At 37.8% G+C, this 19853-nt stretch overlaps 2 protein-coding genes across 8 annotated transcripts; one reads left to right on the top strand and one right to left on the bottom strand.

Annotated features, from left to right (window-relative positions):
- The first annotated feature begins 149 nt into the window (after positions 1-149).
- On the top strand, positions 150-17288 carry LOC139780467 (uncharacterized). 7 transcript variants are annotated; one of them, XM_071719230.1, is made up of 22 exons: positions 1625-1772; positions 3545-3702; positions 3837-4046; positions 4689-4893; positions 7151-7311; positions 7430-7561; positions 7652-7831; positions 7932-8162; positions 8437-8925; positions 9389-9601; positions 9695-9858; positions 10200-10347; positions 10580-10694; positions 11619-11750; positions 15053-15112; positions 15181-15302; positions 15404-15544; positions 15609-15813; positions 15889-16037; positions 16123-16338; positions 16580-16681; positions 16745-17288. In XM_071719230.1, the coding sequence occupies exons 2-22, from the start codon at positions 3553-3555 to the stop codon at positions 16826-16828; spliced, it is 3609 nt and encodes a 1202-aa protein (XP_071575331.1). In that variant the 5' UTR covers positions 1625-1772; positions 3545-3552; the 3' UTR covers positions 16829-17288. The 7 variants fall into 7 exon arrangements, 4 of the variants coding, with proteins under 4 accessions (XP_071575331.1, XP_071575413.1, XP_071575532.1 ...); XM_071719312.1 differs by lacking the exon at positions 11619-11750 and adding an exon at positions 11005-11037; XM_071719431.1 differs by lacking the exon at positions 11619-11750 and having other exon boundaries at positions 8482-8925.
- A 137-nt stretch (positions 17289-17425) lies between these two features.
- LOC139780757 (uncharacterized) lies at positions 17426-19220 on the bottom strand. Its single transcript, XM_071719503.1, has 4 exons — positions 18760-19220; positions 18317-18679; positions 17936-18239; positions 17426-17792 (listed from the first exon to the last, which is right to left on the bottom strand). The coding sequence occupies exons 1-4, from the start codon at positions 18892-18894 to the stop codon at positions 17536-17538; spliced, it is 1059 nt and encodes a 352-aa protein (XP_071575604.1). The 5' UTR covers positions 18895-19220; the 3' UTR covers positions 17426-17535.
- Between the last annotated feature and the right edge of the window lie 633 nt (positions 19221-19853).

Raw genomic sequence — 19853 nt, 5'->3', positions numbered from 1 at the left:
GCGTTTTTCTTCGTTTCGAGATAAAAGGTGTTGTTATGTAATACGATGAATCAGGGAGACGTTTTCGATACAGTGGCAAATTAAGCAGAGTGCTATCAATCATCGACGTTCCATTAAAAAACGAGAATGGGGTTTTTCATTAAATAATACACGAAGCGACATATTTGTCCCCGATATTGTAAAAGCAACTTCGATATTATCTTATTTCTCTTGGAGGTGTGATCAAAAAGGTGATTGTCGTAGTTTTAAATTGTTATAGTTTTAGAACTATACAGCACATATACCTACATTGTTGTATGATACGTACATTTTTCTGCTTTTTATTTTATCATTACAAATTCAATCTAGTTTGTTATGTTAAAATATAAGTTAGTACACTGACCGTCTGGTGTCACAAGCTTTTCAATCTTTCAATTGTTTTTACTATAATTTACTGTATGTTTCAACAAAAGTAAAATCAGTTGAAGAGTTCGCGCGACACGGAGATACCTAAGCCGTAGCATGATCGATGTGTCATTGCACCGTACCCACTAACATCGATTGCGAAACCGTGATACGAGAGCAAATAAGTAAGACTAGAAAATGAACGTAAGATATAAAAACGGAGAAATGGATACGAAATTAGAACGCGACGAAATATGATAGTTCGATAGTCGTTAGTCGTTTCCTTAGTCGACCACCCTGTCAGGGTTACTGCGACAGCGCCGATGAATGAGAGATAAAAGTCATCCCTGAAAGTTTTCTTTCACGAAGATATCGACTAAAGTTATTTTCGTGTCAAACAACGTTGCTCGATTAACAAAAAACACATCTCGTAATGAATTCGTTTCTGCATTATTTCATCACGTCAGACACTGCAATATCAATTACTATTGTGAAATATCGCAAGTTTGTTTCATTTAGCCTTAATTATGCACTAACGCTATTACTGTGAAAAAAATATCTCTTTTATCAAGGAAATATTAATTCTCTTGTCCTTGCCGCTCATTTTTATTAGTGTCAGCGCGTATCATCTGTGTAATGGGATTACTCTATTTGATTAGCAGCTTATCACATGAAGAATGAGTTTGACTAAAGCAAATCTGTAATGCGTTTTAATAATATTAGTAATTATTTATCTTTCTGAATTCAATGTTTTCTTTTCTTTTACTGTTTATTAATCAAGATAAAGATGTAATACTGATTGCTAGGGAATTATAACGTGATAGAAACGCTTAGAATACTCTTTATTTTATCAAATTCTCATATTCTAAGTTTCACGACGGTGTTTCTATTATTATGACATAATTTATAGTTACTGTGACACGCAGTTATTGACGCAGCAGGAAAAGATAAACACACGGCGCATCGCTTATTCCGTTTTACGAGACGATCGACCGCAGTGCTAGTCTCGGGTAAAAGAATGCCATTCTGTCGAAATAAATCAACAATGACTGTCAAAGCAATTTTAGCATAAATTCTTGATTGACCTTAATTTTTTATTCATTCGTCCGAACTGGACGCGAGGACGAATACAAGGGATCCTCCTTAAAAGCCCTTCAGAACAGCACAAGCTTTTCGCCCGTGCAAAACGCAGGTTCGCACAGGTGGCGTCGTGACGCCGAGCGTCGGTTTCATTCGACGCGCGACGCTTCCTCGTGTCGCAGCGTCGCGACGCTCGTGTGTCATATCTCTTTAGAACGCGCTGCTACGCACGTTGTTTGATCCGCACGGTCCGTATGATCGACGCAGAAATGCTGGTCACAAAGCCGGAGCGAAGCAAAGCCGATCAGGTACCGTTTTTCTTTTGATGCACTGCCGCATTAAAGCACTGCGGATTGGATTTAATGGGTTTTATCCTTCAATCCGTATATTTTTTAACGATCATTAAAACGAGAAACGTCTTCCTTACGTGTGCTTTAGCGCAAATATCCAAAAGTTTCAACATTGAAAGCTTAATGTGATCGAATCTATCTTGTTGGTTGGCTTTAATTTTTAAATCTACACCATGTCTATGATCTACACGCATATCAAGAGTTGCAAAATCATATTGATTGTTTTCGCGACATTCGTAATTGAAATTTGAAAGGCACAATTTAATTTCTATTTATCCACACTTAATCTGTTTAGATTTAAAAAATAGATGCATGAGTATAGTTTGTATCGCAAGAGTATAAAATGACGTCATGCACAGAAAAAAAAAGAAATGTCAAATCAAGTCTTATATACTCGTATATACGCAACAATCTATAATCTTGAAATACATATGTAGTTCAACCAAGAAAAACAAGTTGAAATTTTTATAAGAAGATTATAGATTGTTGCGTATGTACGGAGTATATAAGTTTTGTTTTGACACTTCTTTTTTTCTGCGTATGCTAATTAACGTTAATGATTGTATCTGTTTTACAAAGATACGTGGAACTTGTTTCGGACTCACACATAAAATCACGTGAAAAGTTTTATTCATTATCCTGCGAACGCTAATCAAGCCACATGTTATAAAATAAAAAATATATAATTAAATCCAAAAATTTATTAATCTAATTTTTATAATCATAATATGCTTGAAATAACATTTCATAGAAAAATTATTTAAAACATGATTGTATAGAATGCTGAAAAACGTATTCACTCATACTTAAGAATATATCATATTCGTCAAAAAAAGTAGAAATTATTTATCAATGTTTAAAATGATAAAAACGCATGTAATTAAAAAAATATAATAATAGATGATAATTTAATAGATGAATATGTTTGCAAATAAAAACGCAAATGGAAACACATAAATCACTGTGTATAGAATGTACGATAGTTTACATTCTATTGAATTCCACGCATTGGCATTGAATAAATAGAAACAGGGAATTCACCGATTGCTTTCGCAAGAGGGAAAGTCCAAGCATGTTCCGGATATACGGAACGCGTTTACGGTATTGAGTGAATAGCCAACTAGATCCAGTACGATAGTGCATAATGAAATCATTATCGTGATGTAATAGCCGAAACCACATCGCAGTATAATGCGCTCTTTTGCGATATAGCGAGAATAATTTATATAATTATGCTTCAATAATTGAAAAGAATCTGTCGGAATATAATCTCTCGACAAATTACATATTGGGGTTCTCTGACTACATATTAAAGCATATGTCTATTCGCGCTTTCGACTAATATCACGTTTCGCGTGTCATGAATATCGCTATTATATTCTGACCCGCCAATCATCCATAAAGCACTATGAATATGCAAGCGAAAATCTGTTTGAATGCCGCAGAACATGCGAATCAATAACGAAGAGGAACCAGCAACGATGAAATGTTTGTTAATCTGTCTGCTGACCCTTTATAGATTATAAAACATATTGAAAGACTCTTACGCTCATTTCCATTATCAATAATAAATGCAATTACACATTTAAAAAAAAATATAAGATAGAGTTTATATAGGATAGAATGTGTGCCTGCAAGAATTATTATACTTTTACAAATTAACTATGTCATGATTATTCTATACTCATAACATTCATCTTCTAAATTTTGGAATTGTCATTCTGTTGCAGAGGCTCAAATGCATTCGGCCGTAAAAAGTTGGTTGCATCGTGGCGAACTCGAGAAACTCGAAAATGTCGTATTGGAGGGTCGGGGCACTCGCCTGTTAAGCGAACAATCGCAGGATCTTAGAACTCGTGTCTTCCTGAAGGGACTCCCGAACTATTTGGTAAGTAATTCATCATGAATTAGACAAGATTTATAAACAACCGCCAAACTTGACCTGAAAAACTGCTTTCAGACTAAGAAAGTTTCGTTAAAAGAGAACGTATCAGTAAAAATTAATCGTTTGATTTGTTTTAGACGAAGATTTCTCAAGTGCACGATGCTGTTGCACGTGGCTCGTTAGCTGAAACGCAGAAAATAATATCTGAGGAGTCGAAGAAAAAGTTGGCAATCGCGAAGGATTTATGTGGGGTACCCTTGATACACAAAGCAGTTTACTACGATCGACCCGAGATCGTTGCTTGGCTCATAGAAAATTACCCTATTACGCCACAACAGAAAGATAGAGTACGTCACTTTCCTTTAACATTGCTATCTATAAACGTAAAAACGAATAAGAAACGAAACCCAAGAAACTACTGTATCTATATTCGATCGATTTCAGTCAAAGAATCTTAAACATCAACTAATAATAAAAAGCATGCTTAATTTTATGACCGTAAAACTAATCCAGCGAACCTCTCTCTTTCTAAATGGCTCTGTTCCGAAAATAATAATTGCCTTAATCTGCTAATTTATTCAAGGACCTTAACGAGCATAAACTTCGATTGGCGATATCTTCTATAATTCACAAGGTTCGCGAGGCCTATTTTCACGACAGAATCGTGTCGCAACGCAGCGTCAACTCATTCGAGAAGAAGCTCCTAATAATCGAATACCTTCTTTTCTTTATAGCAAAACGTTGGTCCCGCATCGCGTGACGCTGATAATAACAAAGTGTAAACCACCTGTTCTTTCCTCGCCAGAGCCATCAGCTTACACTTAACATGCAGACACACGAATACAAATGAAATAATCCTAATCCAGCATATATCAACGTACATTTCTTTTCGACACCCTTGCCTTTCGTCGAAGACATAAATCTCGAAAATCTAAATCCATTTATGATTAGACGATCATATTTCATATACGAAATTCTTCATTGTTTAGGAGGGACGAACAGCTTTGCATTACTGCTGCGCGTGTAAAGATCCCGATTCGATTTGGGATCTTCTCATAGAAGGCGGATGTGACGCTAGTATATGTGACAAGAAAGGAAACCCGGCCTCTTATTACCTAGAACACCCCGCGGATATTGAATTACCCGAAGTGCAAGAGATGACGACTCGACGAAGGAAAAGTACTGGAAAAGATAGTGAGTATCGTTATTCTTATTTCAAGAGATAACAATATTTGATACATTCATGATATAAAGAAAAGTATATTCTTCTTTTCCTCTACACACATCACGCGAGATATATATCACGATATTTTCCTTTTCTAACAATAAGAATCGAGTAGATAAGTAAAGTACTTTAACGAAGTAAAAGCCGTCTTGTATTGTCAAATGATATACATACTGTATCCTCACTTCAATACCGCAAATAAACGTGTTTAAATATTACATTAATTTCGCTAGTTTGCCAGCAAGTCGTTAAAACAATTTCGAGGAAACATCGCGAACGATTCGACGGGCAACCTTGTGACCGGCGGCATACTATAGTGTTTTTTGCCTGTTTCCTATATTCGCGGATATAGATTCTTCGCCTTATACCCTACATATCCGTTTCTAATGACCGTGAAGAATCGATAGCACATAAATTCGTAAGGCAAGGCTAACTGCGGCGCTCGATATAGAAAACACGATCGAAACGAAAAATTACAGACGCGATAATTTTTGTACTCGTCTTCACGTGTCTTAAATATTCATCGCTGACGCGAATATACAGATTAAATTACAATGTAAGATAATTATGAAAAGGGAAGGAACGACTTTTCCGCTCGTTAAATGACTTCGCGCACGTAAATAGCTCGTGGATCGACCTATCGTTGTAACAAAGGCCGAGTTCTAATTTAGTCAATGATAAGAACTCATCTTCCATTCTTCGATCGTACCCGCCATGCTGGCAATTACGTTCGAGAATTGAAGTCAAAGCAATTTCCTGTAAATATACATTCCAACGATCGTCTTCTTCTCTTACGCGATTATACATAAGAAATTCTTGCTAGATTGCTCGCGATAGACAATTTATACCTAAAATTACTTGCTGTTTGAATAATAGATAATAATAAAATAAATGAAAAATAATCTTTCGCTAGTTAGCGTTACATTGTATGTAAAAACAGTTCAGTGGATAATTATTCTTCCTTTTGCTATAAAATCAGAGATTTGTTGCCTAGTCCAATTAGAACTACTCATTAAATCATTATATTTTGTCACAAAAAATAGACTGTCATCATTGTTTTCGTAATTGCTCGTTGAATCATTGAACCATCGTGGCAATAATAATTTATTAGAAACTCCGAAGTGTGACAGGTAAAGAGTTGTAAATAGGCACAGGTAGCATAATACTAGTTCTCTTTATCGGGTAGTAACGCAATGTCTATATTCACTGTATGCGCATACGGAAACATGTCAGTAATATAACAAACTCCGTACATTGCTCCACTTCTTAGAAAATTTAATAACTGGCATTTGTGCTCGCCATTCGCGTATTCAAGACGATATAAAATATTTAATGTAGCGTGCATGTAACTATTATCGAAGGCGCGCATCGATAGATCGAACCAAATCACGTCTAATTTATTTAACGATAGGTATTCCTGAATGTAGCGAACAGAGCTATTACGAATGTTATTTGAAGAGAATACTGACTATCGACTTTCACATTTTAATTATGCAAACAATCTTTGATACAAATATGACGTAACTATATTTTTACGAAATTATGGATTACAACAAGATTAGATTTAAATTAAGTAAATCTGTTGAGAAGAATGTCATCAGTCTTTAAGGTCTCCAGTTCTATTTTCCAACGTTTTCGCGTGATAAAGAACATACACTTTAACAGAATTTGGGATTTCTCCGTCATGAAGAACATACATGTGCCACTCCTGCAATTGTGCCGGCATTTAATATTTTATTAAGTCATGGATTTCTTGTCTCGAGAATTTCAAATATTTAACGTCTTTGTAATAGTACGTAGAACTCGAAGAGTCATACCGTTCACAAGAAGGTACTTCGTAAAAACATCACTATGCAAATGCAACAGTCATAAAAGACGGTCAAGCCATTTTATACCGTAATGTTATCGCAACGATTATGTGATTACTTATTTTTATTTTATTTTCCGTTTATTGCTCAGTTATTCAAATAAAAATCAATTTAATATAATCACATCTAAGTCAAGTAATTTTCATAATTTGTCGAAGAAGGAGCATGGTGATTATAACTGTCTTACATTTATATTTCGTGATTGATTTAATTGTATGTCAAATCGTTGAGAACTCTTTATATTTTTATCGGTTCCATTGTCATAATAACACATAAGCTACTCCAGATTCTTTAGTATGAATTAAATCATGAGATTTCCACGATATTGTCTAAATCGTTGTCTTTCTTTAATGCTCAGGTATGGATTTTAAACCTTCCAATATCAGGATATGGATACACAACAAAGACATCGGAAAATTACAGCAGGTGTTGTGGGAGGGACACGGATCCAAACTTCGATGCGAGACCAGCAACAATCCGCGAATAAGAAAATTCCTAGAGGCCGTGCCCTTTATTATGGTACGTCAATAGATGATAAAATGATTACATATATTTTCTAATTATTTTATTATTTATAAAATTAAAAATATTAACATCGCGATAGCTAAAAAATTATCAAATTTTATGATTTCGGCAGGGTACAATAAAAGATATCCACGCGATGGTCATTAATAACGATTTGGAGGGTCTCAAAAAGAAATTGGATGAACCTATTTCGCCCATTGTTTTGTCAGGCAAGGACGGCAACGGCTTAAATACCCTACACAAGGTAAGCTCTCTCGACGAAAGTCCAAAATGAATTTTTTCAACTGCTAAAAGTCGAGGCAAGAAAAATCCCTCCTATCTTTTTCATTGCAAGGCTGCTGGTTTGGGATACACGGACGTCGCGCGTGAAATTCTCGAAAGATATCCCGCAACGGTAACAGCTCAGGACAACGAAGGAAAAACTCCGTTGCATTATGCAGCTGCGATTAAGGACGACGGCGTCATGTACGATCTCCTGACAGAGTACGGAGCCGACGAAAGTAAACTGGATAATGTGAGTACTAGTCGGCTACTTGTAATTGAAAGAAAAAAATAATTAATTGATAAGATATATGCCGCCATAATTATATCCTATAAATTTTGCTGCTAATCAGAGACAAAAGGCGCCCGCATTTTACAAGAATCGCCCTTCGGACGTAGACCTGTCGAATTTGTCATTGATACCGGAAGCGCCCCGAGTTTCCGATACTTATCCGAAAAGTTGGGACTGGAGAATCTTGGACGCAGGGCAAACTATGCGAGGCATGAAAAAGGTTAGCAGTGACGATAGCGCTTTCGGTAGCGCCGAATCCACAATGAAGGATTCGGACGGCTCGAACGAGAAGGTATATTTGTCATCGTTGTCTAAGATATATGCACGACATTCTGCCTGTCTTAGCTTGAATTTGATATATTTATTATTGTATGATACACGTTTTCGTATTGAGTAATAATTATTTAGTGCACCATTAAATCACGCGTAGCCGGACATAGAATGGCATCCCGGTCGAAATGTAGTGTCGTAGTCGGAATGAGTAGTCAGTATGAGTAGAGAATTTCTCTTTTTTTTTCCTCCTTCAACATGAGGAGGGGGGGAGAGCTTCCCGTTCGTAATTCCAGGTCAATGATATGATGGATTATTTGATGGGAGATTTGGTGGAACAGAAAGTCGACGATGAGCAACAAGAGAACGAAGAAGTCGAGACTCCAAACGGAGACGAGGAGGAAGCACAGAATGGAGATGAGGAGAAAGCACAGAATGGAGACGAGGAGAAAGCACAGAATGGAGACGAAGATGAGGCGAACGACGGGGGAGACGAAAACGAAGCCGCAGAAAATAACGAGGATAATGCCACGAATGAGAATGAAGGGGAGCAAGAGGAGAAGGCATCATCGGACGATGACGTGGTAACTGGACCTGTCGCGGAGCCAACGAAGGACGAGGAGGATGGGCCTGAGGCCGCCGTTAATGAGGACGGTATCTACGAAGAAGTCCCGAAGATCGAGGAAACTGCTACCGATAACGAAACCGCCATCGAACACGATGAAAGAAACGAGCCTAGCACCGGCGATTCCGGCGTCGACGATCCTACGCAAGACGAGGAGCAGGTATTGCCTTAATTAAATTATCACGATCACTGCACTGCGCCTTGTATAATACAAAGAAGAAGCCGGGATATATCAATCTATGTCCGTCCCTGGGATTACAACATTATGTAACAATTATGTGTGATAATGTAATAGTAATTACATTCGATAAATTCAATAATAATACTTTTTAAATTGAGAAAAAATTTGCCGTTCACTTCCTTCAATAAAGTGAAGAAAATAAATTCTTACGATTCCTCAGACAAAGTTTATTTGTAAGACTCGAGTTGCCAGCGAGAGCTACTAAATGTTTTTTTTAGACGGACACCTTGTGTGCTATACACACATACATAGAGTATGCGTAGGCGCGGCGAGAGACATACGATCGATTCGCATGTAGGATTCCCACATGCGATTAATATCTCCTATCGATCGTCTATGTGTCTTTTAGCCGTGCGCATGATTTTGTACCTGAATGTAACAGCAGGTCATCGTTGGCGAGCACAAGGAGCCCGCGGAGGTAGAATTGACTGAGGGTAGCATGGCCCGGGATTCAGAAGTGGAGGGTCTGCTGGAGAACGGTAATATGGAACAATTAGCGGCTCTCGTTCTTAACGGCGAAGGCCGACGACTGGTCGGACGACAGACCGGAAATCCTGAACTCCAGGCTTTCATCGACAACGTTCCGGCTTACATGGTATGTCATTGCTACGCGATAACAGAACGCAAGAACGGAACATAGACACGTACAATATATTTATGTATAAAATATATTGTTCCGTAATATAAGGGAAAAATCCATGCCGTGCACATAGCAGCGCGAGAGGGGAATCTTCGCGACCTGCAAAGCGCATTGGATCGGCGCAAATTCGCGATAGCGCGAGACGAATCGTCGCCTCACGGTACAACGCCATTGCACGTGGCCGTTGTCTTCGGAAATACCGCTGTCATCAGGTATTTAATTAACTTATTTATCACGTCACAAGACTGACTTTTAAAAGTTGCAGATAGATTATAAGAAAAAAATTGCGCCGCGTTTTGATGACAAAATTGCATAATTTCTTTTTTTATAATCTATACACTGCAACTTTTAAAAGTCAGTAGCTCGTTGTTCTAGTAAAGAAGATACTGATAAAAATATTAAAGAAGGTATTCAATAATGTCGACCGATTGCCGTCGATACTAGCTCATGATTTATCCCAACCATATCACGATAGACTTTTGTTCGAATGACAGGCTATAAACCGGCACTATCAACTCACGCCATTCGGTTGAATATTTTATACCTGATTTAGGTACCTGGCAGGCAGGTTTCCAGAAACCGCCAACGCAATCGACCTCGACGGACGTACTCCGTTGCATTACGCGGCAACGCACGCGGACAACGGTCATTATTACAATCTTTTGCTACACCTGGGTGCCAACCCTTTAGTAGAGGATAATGTGAGTGCTATTATAATATTTTACTGCGATCTTTATTATCGCAATTCTACGATCACGAAGAGAATCAAATTCAATTTTATGCCTTCCGACTAAATAATGGAATTTTAAAACAAAGTTCGAATTCTAAAAAAGACAAGTTAATTTAATGTTAATAACTACACGCAGAATTCTCACGAATTAACTATTCCATTGCAAGCGAAGTGTCCATAAAACTTTATCTTTTATCATGTAGTTCGGACAAAAGGCGGATTATTACAAGCAAAATCAAAGCGATCTGTCGCACAAAAAGCTTCTTCGCGATTTCGGGGCTAGCGAGAAGCTCGCCGACGAAATGTTGACGGATAAAGGTATTTCTTGATTTGAGACATTTTAAAGCACCATCGGCAATATACATAAAAAAAAAAATCGTGACATAAACCGTCCGGGCACTCCTTCTCGTGATATCACTCTTCATGTTTTATGTTCGAAAAGATGGTTCTGATTGAAAGTTAAAATCTCATAAAGATCTTCGACAACGTCGCACTTGGCACGAATATTCTATGTGTCGCGATTTCGTGAAGTATCTATTAACTGTTTCCCGCTCGCACACAAAAACATTGTTAATTCAATTATTTTATAACATCCAGTTTCGTACACGAACGATTTATATCTTTCTAGACAAGCGCAATCAGATCATCCCTCAAACACCGCGTAAGAATCGTAGTCGAAATACTTGGTGAAAGCACAAGTGTTACTGACTTTCTGATTTTGTGGATTGATTTGACACTTTGCTCGATTATTTTCATAATAGCATGTGATCAAGTCAACATTTTAACACCTCAGCGCGTTGATCGAGCTAGGGTGTAAAATATAAATTCGCTACATATGCTTTTATTCCAAGTCAATACATTAGTTATATAATTATTGTAAGATCAAGAAAAATTGAATTCTAACTGTAAGGCGATTTAGTTATTTCACAATTCCATCATAATGAAATAAAATTCTTGATCTTGCAATAGTTATCCTTTAGAACTTTTCAACATTTTAAATGTGTAAAAGATCATTATCATGCATTGTAAGACAAATCAATTTCATCTTCACTTTTTCAAGTGAAATATTCCATTTAAAATTCAATTTTCCAACATTCGCTCTTTGATAATAATTGTTACTAACATTATCGCGAAATTTGCTTATTCGCTTTTTCTCATCAACCTATATCTCTCAACGCCGATGGTTGTTAACCCGGCTGTTCTTTCAATCGCCGCTGCTACTGATTCGGCCGAGATCTACAGTACCCGGAGGTGATATCTACTCGGCTCGGCGGGATGTGAGCGAGCCCGAGATCCTGGCCACCCTGGAACGATGTTTCCGATTGCTGGTGGGCAACCGGCGATTGTCGATACCGAAGACCCCGTCGAACGCCGGTACACTAGTCGCTCGTTGCCTGAGACAGCCCGTATTCGATTTGATCAAGCACCGTGTGACTCGCATGGATCACAATCTCTTTGACGTGATCTGGCCTGCTCTGAAAAGGTTCGGTACTGTCACGGGCAACAGCAGCAAGATCAACAGCGCCCGCTCGAGCATCAGCAGTGTCGCGGACGAGGATCACGGTTACGGCGTGGTCGCGCCCGACTTCGAGAGTTACGTCGTCTTCACGGAGTTCTTCGATCCCTTCATTCGGGAGTTGCACTGCGTAACTGCGAGCGGCGACCTACCCGATCACCCAACACCACGTTTCTTCAACATCAACAACGAAGAGGGCGAGGAGGCCCCGCCGGATGAAGCGATCGTTATCGCGATCGAACAATATGATTTAGACCCGACCGCCAAATTTATCCAAGCCGGTATTTTAGAGTGCACCCGGAACCTAGTTAATTACAGCCTGCCATTGACTTTGACGGTCAATCAACTGGAAGAGGTCGAGAGGGAAATCACCAATCAGCTAATGAGCCCAGAGATAACTGACCTGTTGGCGGAAGGCAGCAGCGAGGACGAGGCCGGCACGTATTTCACGCTCAGCGAAATTCTCGATCAACCCAGCCGAATACGGGCGCAATTGGCGGCAGCCGGTCTACTGCTGCCGATCACAGAATTCGAGCCGAACGACGACCGGCGTCTTCACGGCAAGCACTGGCCTTACGGGCGCGGTGTGTACGTCACCACCGCCGGCGATCTCGCCGCGTGGGTAAACATTCAGGATCACTTGAGAATCATTTGTCGTACCAACGAGAACCGGCCAGGCCTCATTGGTCGGGCTTACATCAGGGTAGCTAAACTGATGATGATATTCGACCAGAGGCTGAAGTTTAAACGGAATCCGAAACTAGGTTTTCTGACCGCCCGCCCGCACACCCTCGGCAACACCATCAGATTCTGCTTCATTGTACGATTCCCTGAACTTTCGAAAACGCCTGAAAATTTGCGGCACCTGTGCGTGGTGCGTGGCCTGAACGTGCGCGACACCGTGAAGAGCGATATGGTGAGGGTCAGCAATCAGCAATCGCTATCCATTACCGAACTGCAGACCCTCCAGGACTTCTGCAGAGCGGTGCACAACATCATCACACTGGAGAAAGAATTGTCGTTGAACAACTCGATGAAGATCGCCAATCTTATCACTGGCATATTTCGCAAGCGGACAAACGCGTCGAGAAATCTCAAGACACAGATGAATTGATAGTCACGATTACGGAGACAATATTAGATTTTAAGTTTTTAAGGATGATCTGTAATATAATCATCTTCTGCCTGCTTGATAGACAAAATCGGCAAGCAACAGTTTGTCAAAAACAAACTCGACAAAGCAGCCAAACGAGTAGTATCGAAAATAATTCGTATACAATGGTATTTTAAATAACTTATCAAAAAAATCGCTGCTCTGTTCTAGAGAATTTTGCGAAGCAAAAATTCTACTCAGACATATTTAAGTCTGAGAAGCGAAACGACTGATTCATTATTTACTAGATATTCCTGTTCGACATATAATGAATCACGATTATTAATTGTGGTTATTAAGAACGTTCAATTTATTGACATTCTAGGCGACAATTTAATTCCTTATTTAACGACACTATATGACTGTTGTTCGCCTTTGAGAACCTTCGTTCTTTACCTTCTCTTAAGTCTTTCTATAAAAAAACACTTACGCTTATTCATGGAAATCTTCTGTGATAATTATCAGCCAATGTTTCATCGTCAATTACTCTTCGCAGACTGAACCTTTTAAATAACATTTAGGCTATAATGAGATTAATGAGCGAGAGGGAGAGAGAGAAATGCGTTGGAAAGATGTGTGAACGTTATTTTGTTTTCTCTCGTGCACCCAGCGTCTCTCTTACAAAACGCTAAATCATAATCGTAGTCGCTCTATTAATTGGATTAACTGGCGACGAGAACGCAGGATTGCTGATTAGGTTAGTAAACGATCAGCATTATTGGTATAAACACGACACCGTTATCGCACAACGTTTCACAATCGTGCTTTGTAAATCTTTGTTCTTTCGAGATAATTCAGCAAATTCTAAAAATTATTTTTGTATAATGTAACATTGCTCGTATGAGCAACGATTTTACATGAATTCTCCTCGAAGATACAACGAAATAAACGTTTATACAACTCAAAGATTCGTAACTATTTTACAACCGTGAGGAAATATTTCGTTCCTTATGTATCTATAGATTCTCGTAGTTATAATTCTAAGCATGACCCTATTTTCATGTAAAGTCGAATATATTAAAATTCTCGACCCGATATTGGTGGCACAACAAGCTTAAAAAATGTTAAAAGTCTTTTCAATAGCTTTCTATATCTAAATGTAATGCACGAGTCGATGTTCACACAAAATCAAAATGACGAAGCACACGTCTTTCCAACTCAGTGTTATTCGTTCTAAAATGGACCTATGTACCCTTCTTTTACTCTTATTCTAATTGTAAGCATCGCAATGTAAATTTGTTAATTAACAAATAAACCAACAGGCGTCTAAGTGTCAAATTGTATTTTTTATAAATATGTACAAGTATGTATACTCTATACATTTTTATTCCTATTTTGTATAATGTTGTTCAATAAAATATTCATTATAATGAAAGAGCAAAAAATAGAAATTGATATTCTACTCAATAGTAGAAAATTATCGATAAGACGGTAAAAAAAAATTGACATTTATACGTCTGTTGATTGACAATTGCGCGCGATTGTAATTATTCATCATATTATACAAATAATCACCAATGCACTTTTTTTCAGATACAGCAAATCAACCGTATTTGTTATGCAATTGTGCTTGTCCATGCTTTTGCACGTTAGACTTGAGCTTGTATACGTATTGTATATATGTATACGTATACGTATAGTATTGTAAAAAGTAATATTAATTACCGTCACGTTTTGTCGAGTTGTTGTGTAATACACATAATTTTATAATATATTTTTGGTAAAACTGAAAACTATTATTGCATCAATGTAATAAATTCCTAAATCATAGGAGATAATTAAAATTAAAAAAAAAACAAAGGATTACTTTGTCTGGAATTTTACTGAAACTTCATTAAAATTTGCATATGCTGTATGGGAATGCAATAATTGTTTTTAGTAAAAAATAGATTGCATTAACTACGAATAACGTGCATGCTAGTTTAACAATATTAGTTTAACAGAATTTTTAATTAAAATAACATTTTTAAAATCATTATCTGACAATCTAATGGATTTATTTTACAGATGATAGCGGAGTCGACATTCCAATATTTCGCTCGGAGGAAGGACGTTACTTAGCATCATGTAAGTACACAGTACGTTGTATCATATTCTTCATAGAAATCAATGTAACAAGACCATCTATATTTCAGCACTTGGTGATCCCTTAATTAAAGGATTAACAGAAGTTGCTAACGCACGTCCAAAAGATCCGATTACATATCTCGCAACATATTTATATAACTTTGCTAGCAAGAATAAAGCCAATGAACAGGTATGTGTCTGAATGACAGAAGAATTGAACGCCGTGAAATATCATTGCTGTCGCATTAATATTGGACTGCTTCACGCTGATTTTCTTCGCTCGACTTTTAGGAATCCGACGTTCTCATTATACCCGATCGCGAAGAGGAAAATTTGGATAATGTCGAGAACCACACGTTCGACGATGACGCCGGCTATCCCCGAAGCCCAGATTCGGACGTACCTGAATCCACATTTAGCAATCCTAATAGAGTACGTGAATAAAAATATAGCCCAACTTTCGTGGAACAAAACTTTTGAAAGCGATGTTTCTTAGGACGAACATGGGCAAAGTATGATCCACTTCGCGGCGGTTCGTTCCTATTCGAAGGATGGGTTGTATCACCTGCTGCTGGAGACGCAGGTCAATGTCGGTTTCAGGGATGAATTGTATCGGACAGCCAGAGACGTTGCCGAACAGGCGAATATCCGAGAGAACGTCGAGGAGATCGATCGCTTCGTTGTTTATCTTGCGGCAAGAGGTAAGAAAAGAAAAAATACAAGCTATGCTCACATGAAAATTACGAGAACCTATACGAGCTCAATTCGATACGCAGGAGAGACTGAAAAGTTGGTCGAGCTTCTGCTCGAGGGCTACGATCATATTCTCGACGCCGAAGATGACGGCATAAACATCATCGACGTGGCCGCGCAAAGACAGCACGAAGCTACTGTGCAATTTCTGCAATCAATTCCTAATTACGTGGTAAGTTGTATAATTAGCAATGAGAAATGACATACTGTTATTTTGTGTTACGACTTTTAACGCGATCATCCGACATGTATTCCAGAATCAACGCGAAGAGGTACACGCTGCCATTCGGGCCATCGACGAGGATCGTGCGAAGGAACTATTGCGTAAAACTAATGGGGGTGGGAAATTGCTGGCGGTTGGAAAGAACTCGATCGGCCGATGCGCCCTGCACATCGCCGTACTTCGGGAAGATGAAGAGCTCGTCAAGCTTATCGCAAAAATGTATCCGGAAACGTTACGCATCGGCGATAATGTATGAATCATTGAAAAGAGCACGCTCGCGTAATAAAAAAATAAAACTGGCTTAACCCCGCGAATTATAATCGCTTAGAGTAAATAATTGAGCAATGTAATTTTCTAACTATAAATGTTATTTTGAATCATTAGCATTAACTAAGATAATTACTGACTGTTGTGACGAAAATTATAACAAAAGAAAACAAGAAATATTGTGCATTCATAAAATATAAGAATATTAATCTTCCTTGTTATAGTTGGAGAGAACGGCTCTTCATTACGCAATGGGCGTGCCGTCCGTGGAAGCCTTGAGTAACATATTGATCAAGGCGGGAGCAAAACGCATTGTTAAAGATCTGGTAAGGTCACGTATTTCTATCGAATAACTGATAAAATAAGGAACTAATTTTCTTGCCTTTCAGAAATCTCGGCAGCCCTCATACTACTTCATGAATAAATCTGATATTGAGCGACTTCAAGAAGAAGAGAAATCCATGACTGCGTAAATCATAAAATGCTAAAATATTTTTGCACTCGTAATAATACAACCACACTTTAATATGTTCCTGCGTTCGATTGAAATGCGTATTGAGGGCCGACGATAGAGAAGAGAAACCGATATAAATAAGATAACCGATAACGCGTCAGATAATCTCCTGTTACGTATAAATTGTTTATGACGTCGAAGATAGAATAAGTGTATTTCGAAGAATCTTAAAGCTCTTTCTATAATTTAAAAATATATGTATTCTATGTTATATTTTATTTGTACATATACTAAGAATATTTTGTGAAAAAAAATTTCATTGTCAGGGCTTGAACTAACTCTGGTCGGCCCCTGTTAAGAGAAGTACAAGTGTTAGTATGATATGTCGTCGAAAGTATACGGATTCATAAATTATGAACCATGTCAAATGTCAAGACAGTTTAGTGCCTTATAAATAAATGTAATGAGACTGCAACACATATGTAGTATCATCATTTTACTCAATTGTATCAAGAATGTAGTTGTGAACGATAAAAGAATGGAAGAGAAAAGAAAGAAGAGAGAATTAGATTCAGGATTTAAAAGGCATTTAATGCCCTTGAAACGTAACTTCAAGTTTCTTGGTCATTCTGCTATTTATTATAATTTAATTCAATGCTTAACAATCTTAAATTAAGTTGTGCTTATTCGACGTATTACCTAAGGTAAATTGAGATCAAAAAAGATTTAGCGCTCCTGAACGAAATTTTTAACGTTGGTCTCGGTGGCGTTGTTTTGCCGTGTGATCATAAGGTATTCCTCGGTGATTTCCTCGGGCTGGATCTTGTTAAAATACGTCTCCCGTTCTTTGTGTACATAGTATGTATCATCAAAGTTAAAATGTAATCCCAAAACTATATTTAACGCGGAGGTGTCGTATGCGTGACAACCAGAATACCGATATTGTGGTTTTTTGTTGAATCTACAGCCCGCCGATTGCGCACCTACAAATATTCAATTAAAATTTTAATATAAAAGAATGAAAAATTGATATTCCCATATTCCCATACATATTCCTATCAAAGTATCAAAGTATAAAAAAATACGGAAATATATCAATATAAAAATAAGAATAAAGAATACCTACCAATGGGGGAGATACAATCCCTCGTCAATGCACACTGGACCCAAGGCAGCATTACTTTTTCTCTAATATCTTTAAAATTGCTAATTATTAAGTGTGATGCTCTAATCAGTGGGAGAAAGAAGAAGCTCTCAGCAGAGGCATGAAAGTATTCGTACATCTTTGGATGTGTCAGTGAACTAATGGCGTGCCTTGTAGGCCAAGTCAAGATTCCAGATTTTGGACAGAGATATTTCGCGATGTCTGAGGAATTCAGACGTACATTGGAATCCATATAGATTATACTACCTAGCGTATTTAAAGCTGTCTGCGGCATAAAAGCATTATTCAATTAGTACGGTCGTTCTGTAAAACTAAATAAAGACACCCTGGACAACTACTCACTTGAATAACTAAAGGTCTATAAACATGCAGCGTGTCATCTTCGACGTGAGCAGGAAAAGGATTTAGATCAAAGTGAGTCACATTACATCTTGTAGAATTACAGGCGAGTCTAATACTTTGTAAGGAATCTTCGTTTAAACCGACGCTATAAATTACAATACTATTATTTGGCAAAAAATGGCTGACGTTCCTAACGAAGCCATAAATATATTGCTCGTTTCCAGGCCTTACGAGCGACACAACCGTTACATTATGAGGTTTTGGACTGATCGGCGTGGTGGTTGTCTGTCCATCCAGACCAAGCAACGCAAGGTACTTAGAATCCGTCACTAGACGTTTCTCCTCAACGTCTTTTAAATTTTCCTAGAAGCAAGATTTTTGCGTGTAAGACTAATGGAAAGATAAACGACACGGTAGTGTTTGCTAAACAATAATATACTTACCTGGAAGCTCCGCAACTGTTTGTGAGTCTCCGTCACTAGAGTCTGAATGGAAGGTCGTTGATTGCTGAAAGCGATGAAAACGATGCTGCTGCCTGCTATGCAGATAAGCAACAGTAGCAGGCCTTTGATACGCATCGCTCATCGTTTAATGAGATTTTGTGGGCAATCGGAGACAATAATACTGACTACGTTACGTCAAGAACGTCCCCTTTAGGTTAGTCTCTCGTTGCAGCCTCATAATACGTCACGTTGCGAAAGACTGAGCACCGTAGAAACTCATATCTAATGCATGAGCGATCAGCACGGTTTATCGGCCTAATGTTTACAAACTTACAAACGATTAGATTAAGGCCTCCGATAACAAACTATTCCCGCGAGTCTGACAGACCAGACAGACGTTTTCCCACGTAGGGGATTTCATTCTGCATAAAACATGACGTAAAACTTGGAGGCAGTGATGCCAGTCAGAATGAGAACGCCGAACGCGACTACTCACACCGTAAAAGCAGATGGAGGGGATACACAACATACATATACACACAAACAAACTTACACACACAAAAGAAAAAGTAGATATATGTGCTGTCGGAGCTTAGGGTTTAGATTTAAAATTAGACTTGAGAGACTTTCTTTAGATCTCTAGACTTTAGATCTTCGGACACTAAAAAAAGGCAGATGTGCTTTTCCACATTATGCTTGCAAAAATATTTATATGTAATATGTTTGTAATATTTAAAAAAATATTTAATGCAAGAACAATTGTTTTAATGTAAGAGAAAAGATAACAAAAATATTTTTTAACTAATTTAATCAATTTTTCCTTAGAAATTATATTCAGATATTTTTTACTGCATAATTCACAATTTTAATTCGTGTGCTATATTGAAAATGCTGGCTAGATTTTGACATAAAGTATTTTTCTTCAATGCTTATTCTTGTTCTTCTCATAGAATATTTACAGTTCTCTAATTCAATAATCACGAGATAAAACATTGAAAATTCTATGATGATAAAACGTAATACGGAATAACATAAAAATAGAGAATTGAAATGATATAAGAATAGAGAGAAACATTTTTATAAATTTCTATTTA

This window comes from Temnothorax nylanderi, unplaced genomic scaffold (genome assembly GCF_030848795.1).
Source record: "Temnothorax nylanderi isolate EJ_2023f unplaced genomic scaffold, tnyl_v1.0 TNYL_tig0001_pilon, whole genome shotgun sequence".
In the NCBI taxonomy this organism is placed as follows: domain Eukaryota; kingdom Metazoa; phylum Arthropoda; class Insecta; order Hymenoptera; family Formicidae; genus Temnothorax; species Temnothorax nylanderi.
This window is presented reverse-complemented; position numbering and strand designations above follow the sequence as displayed.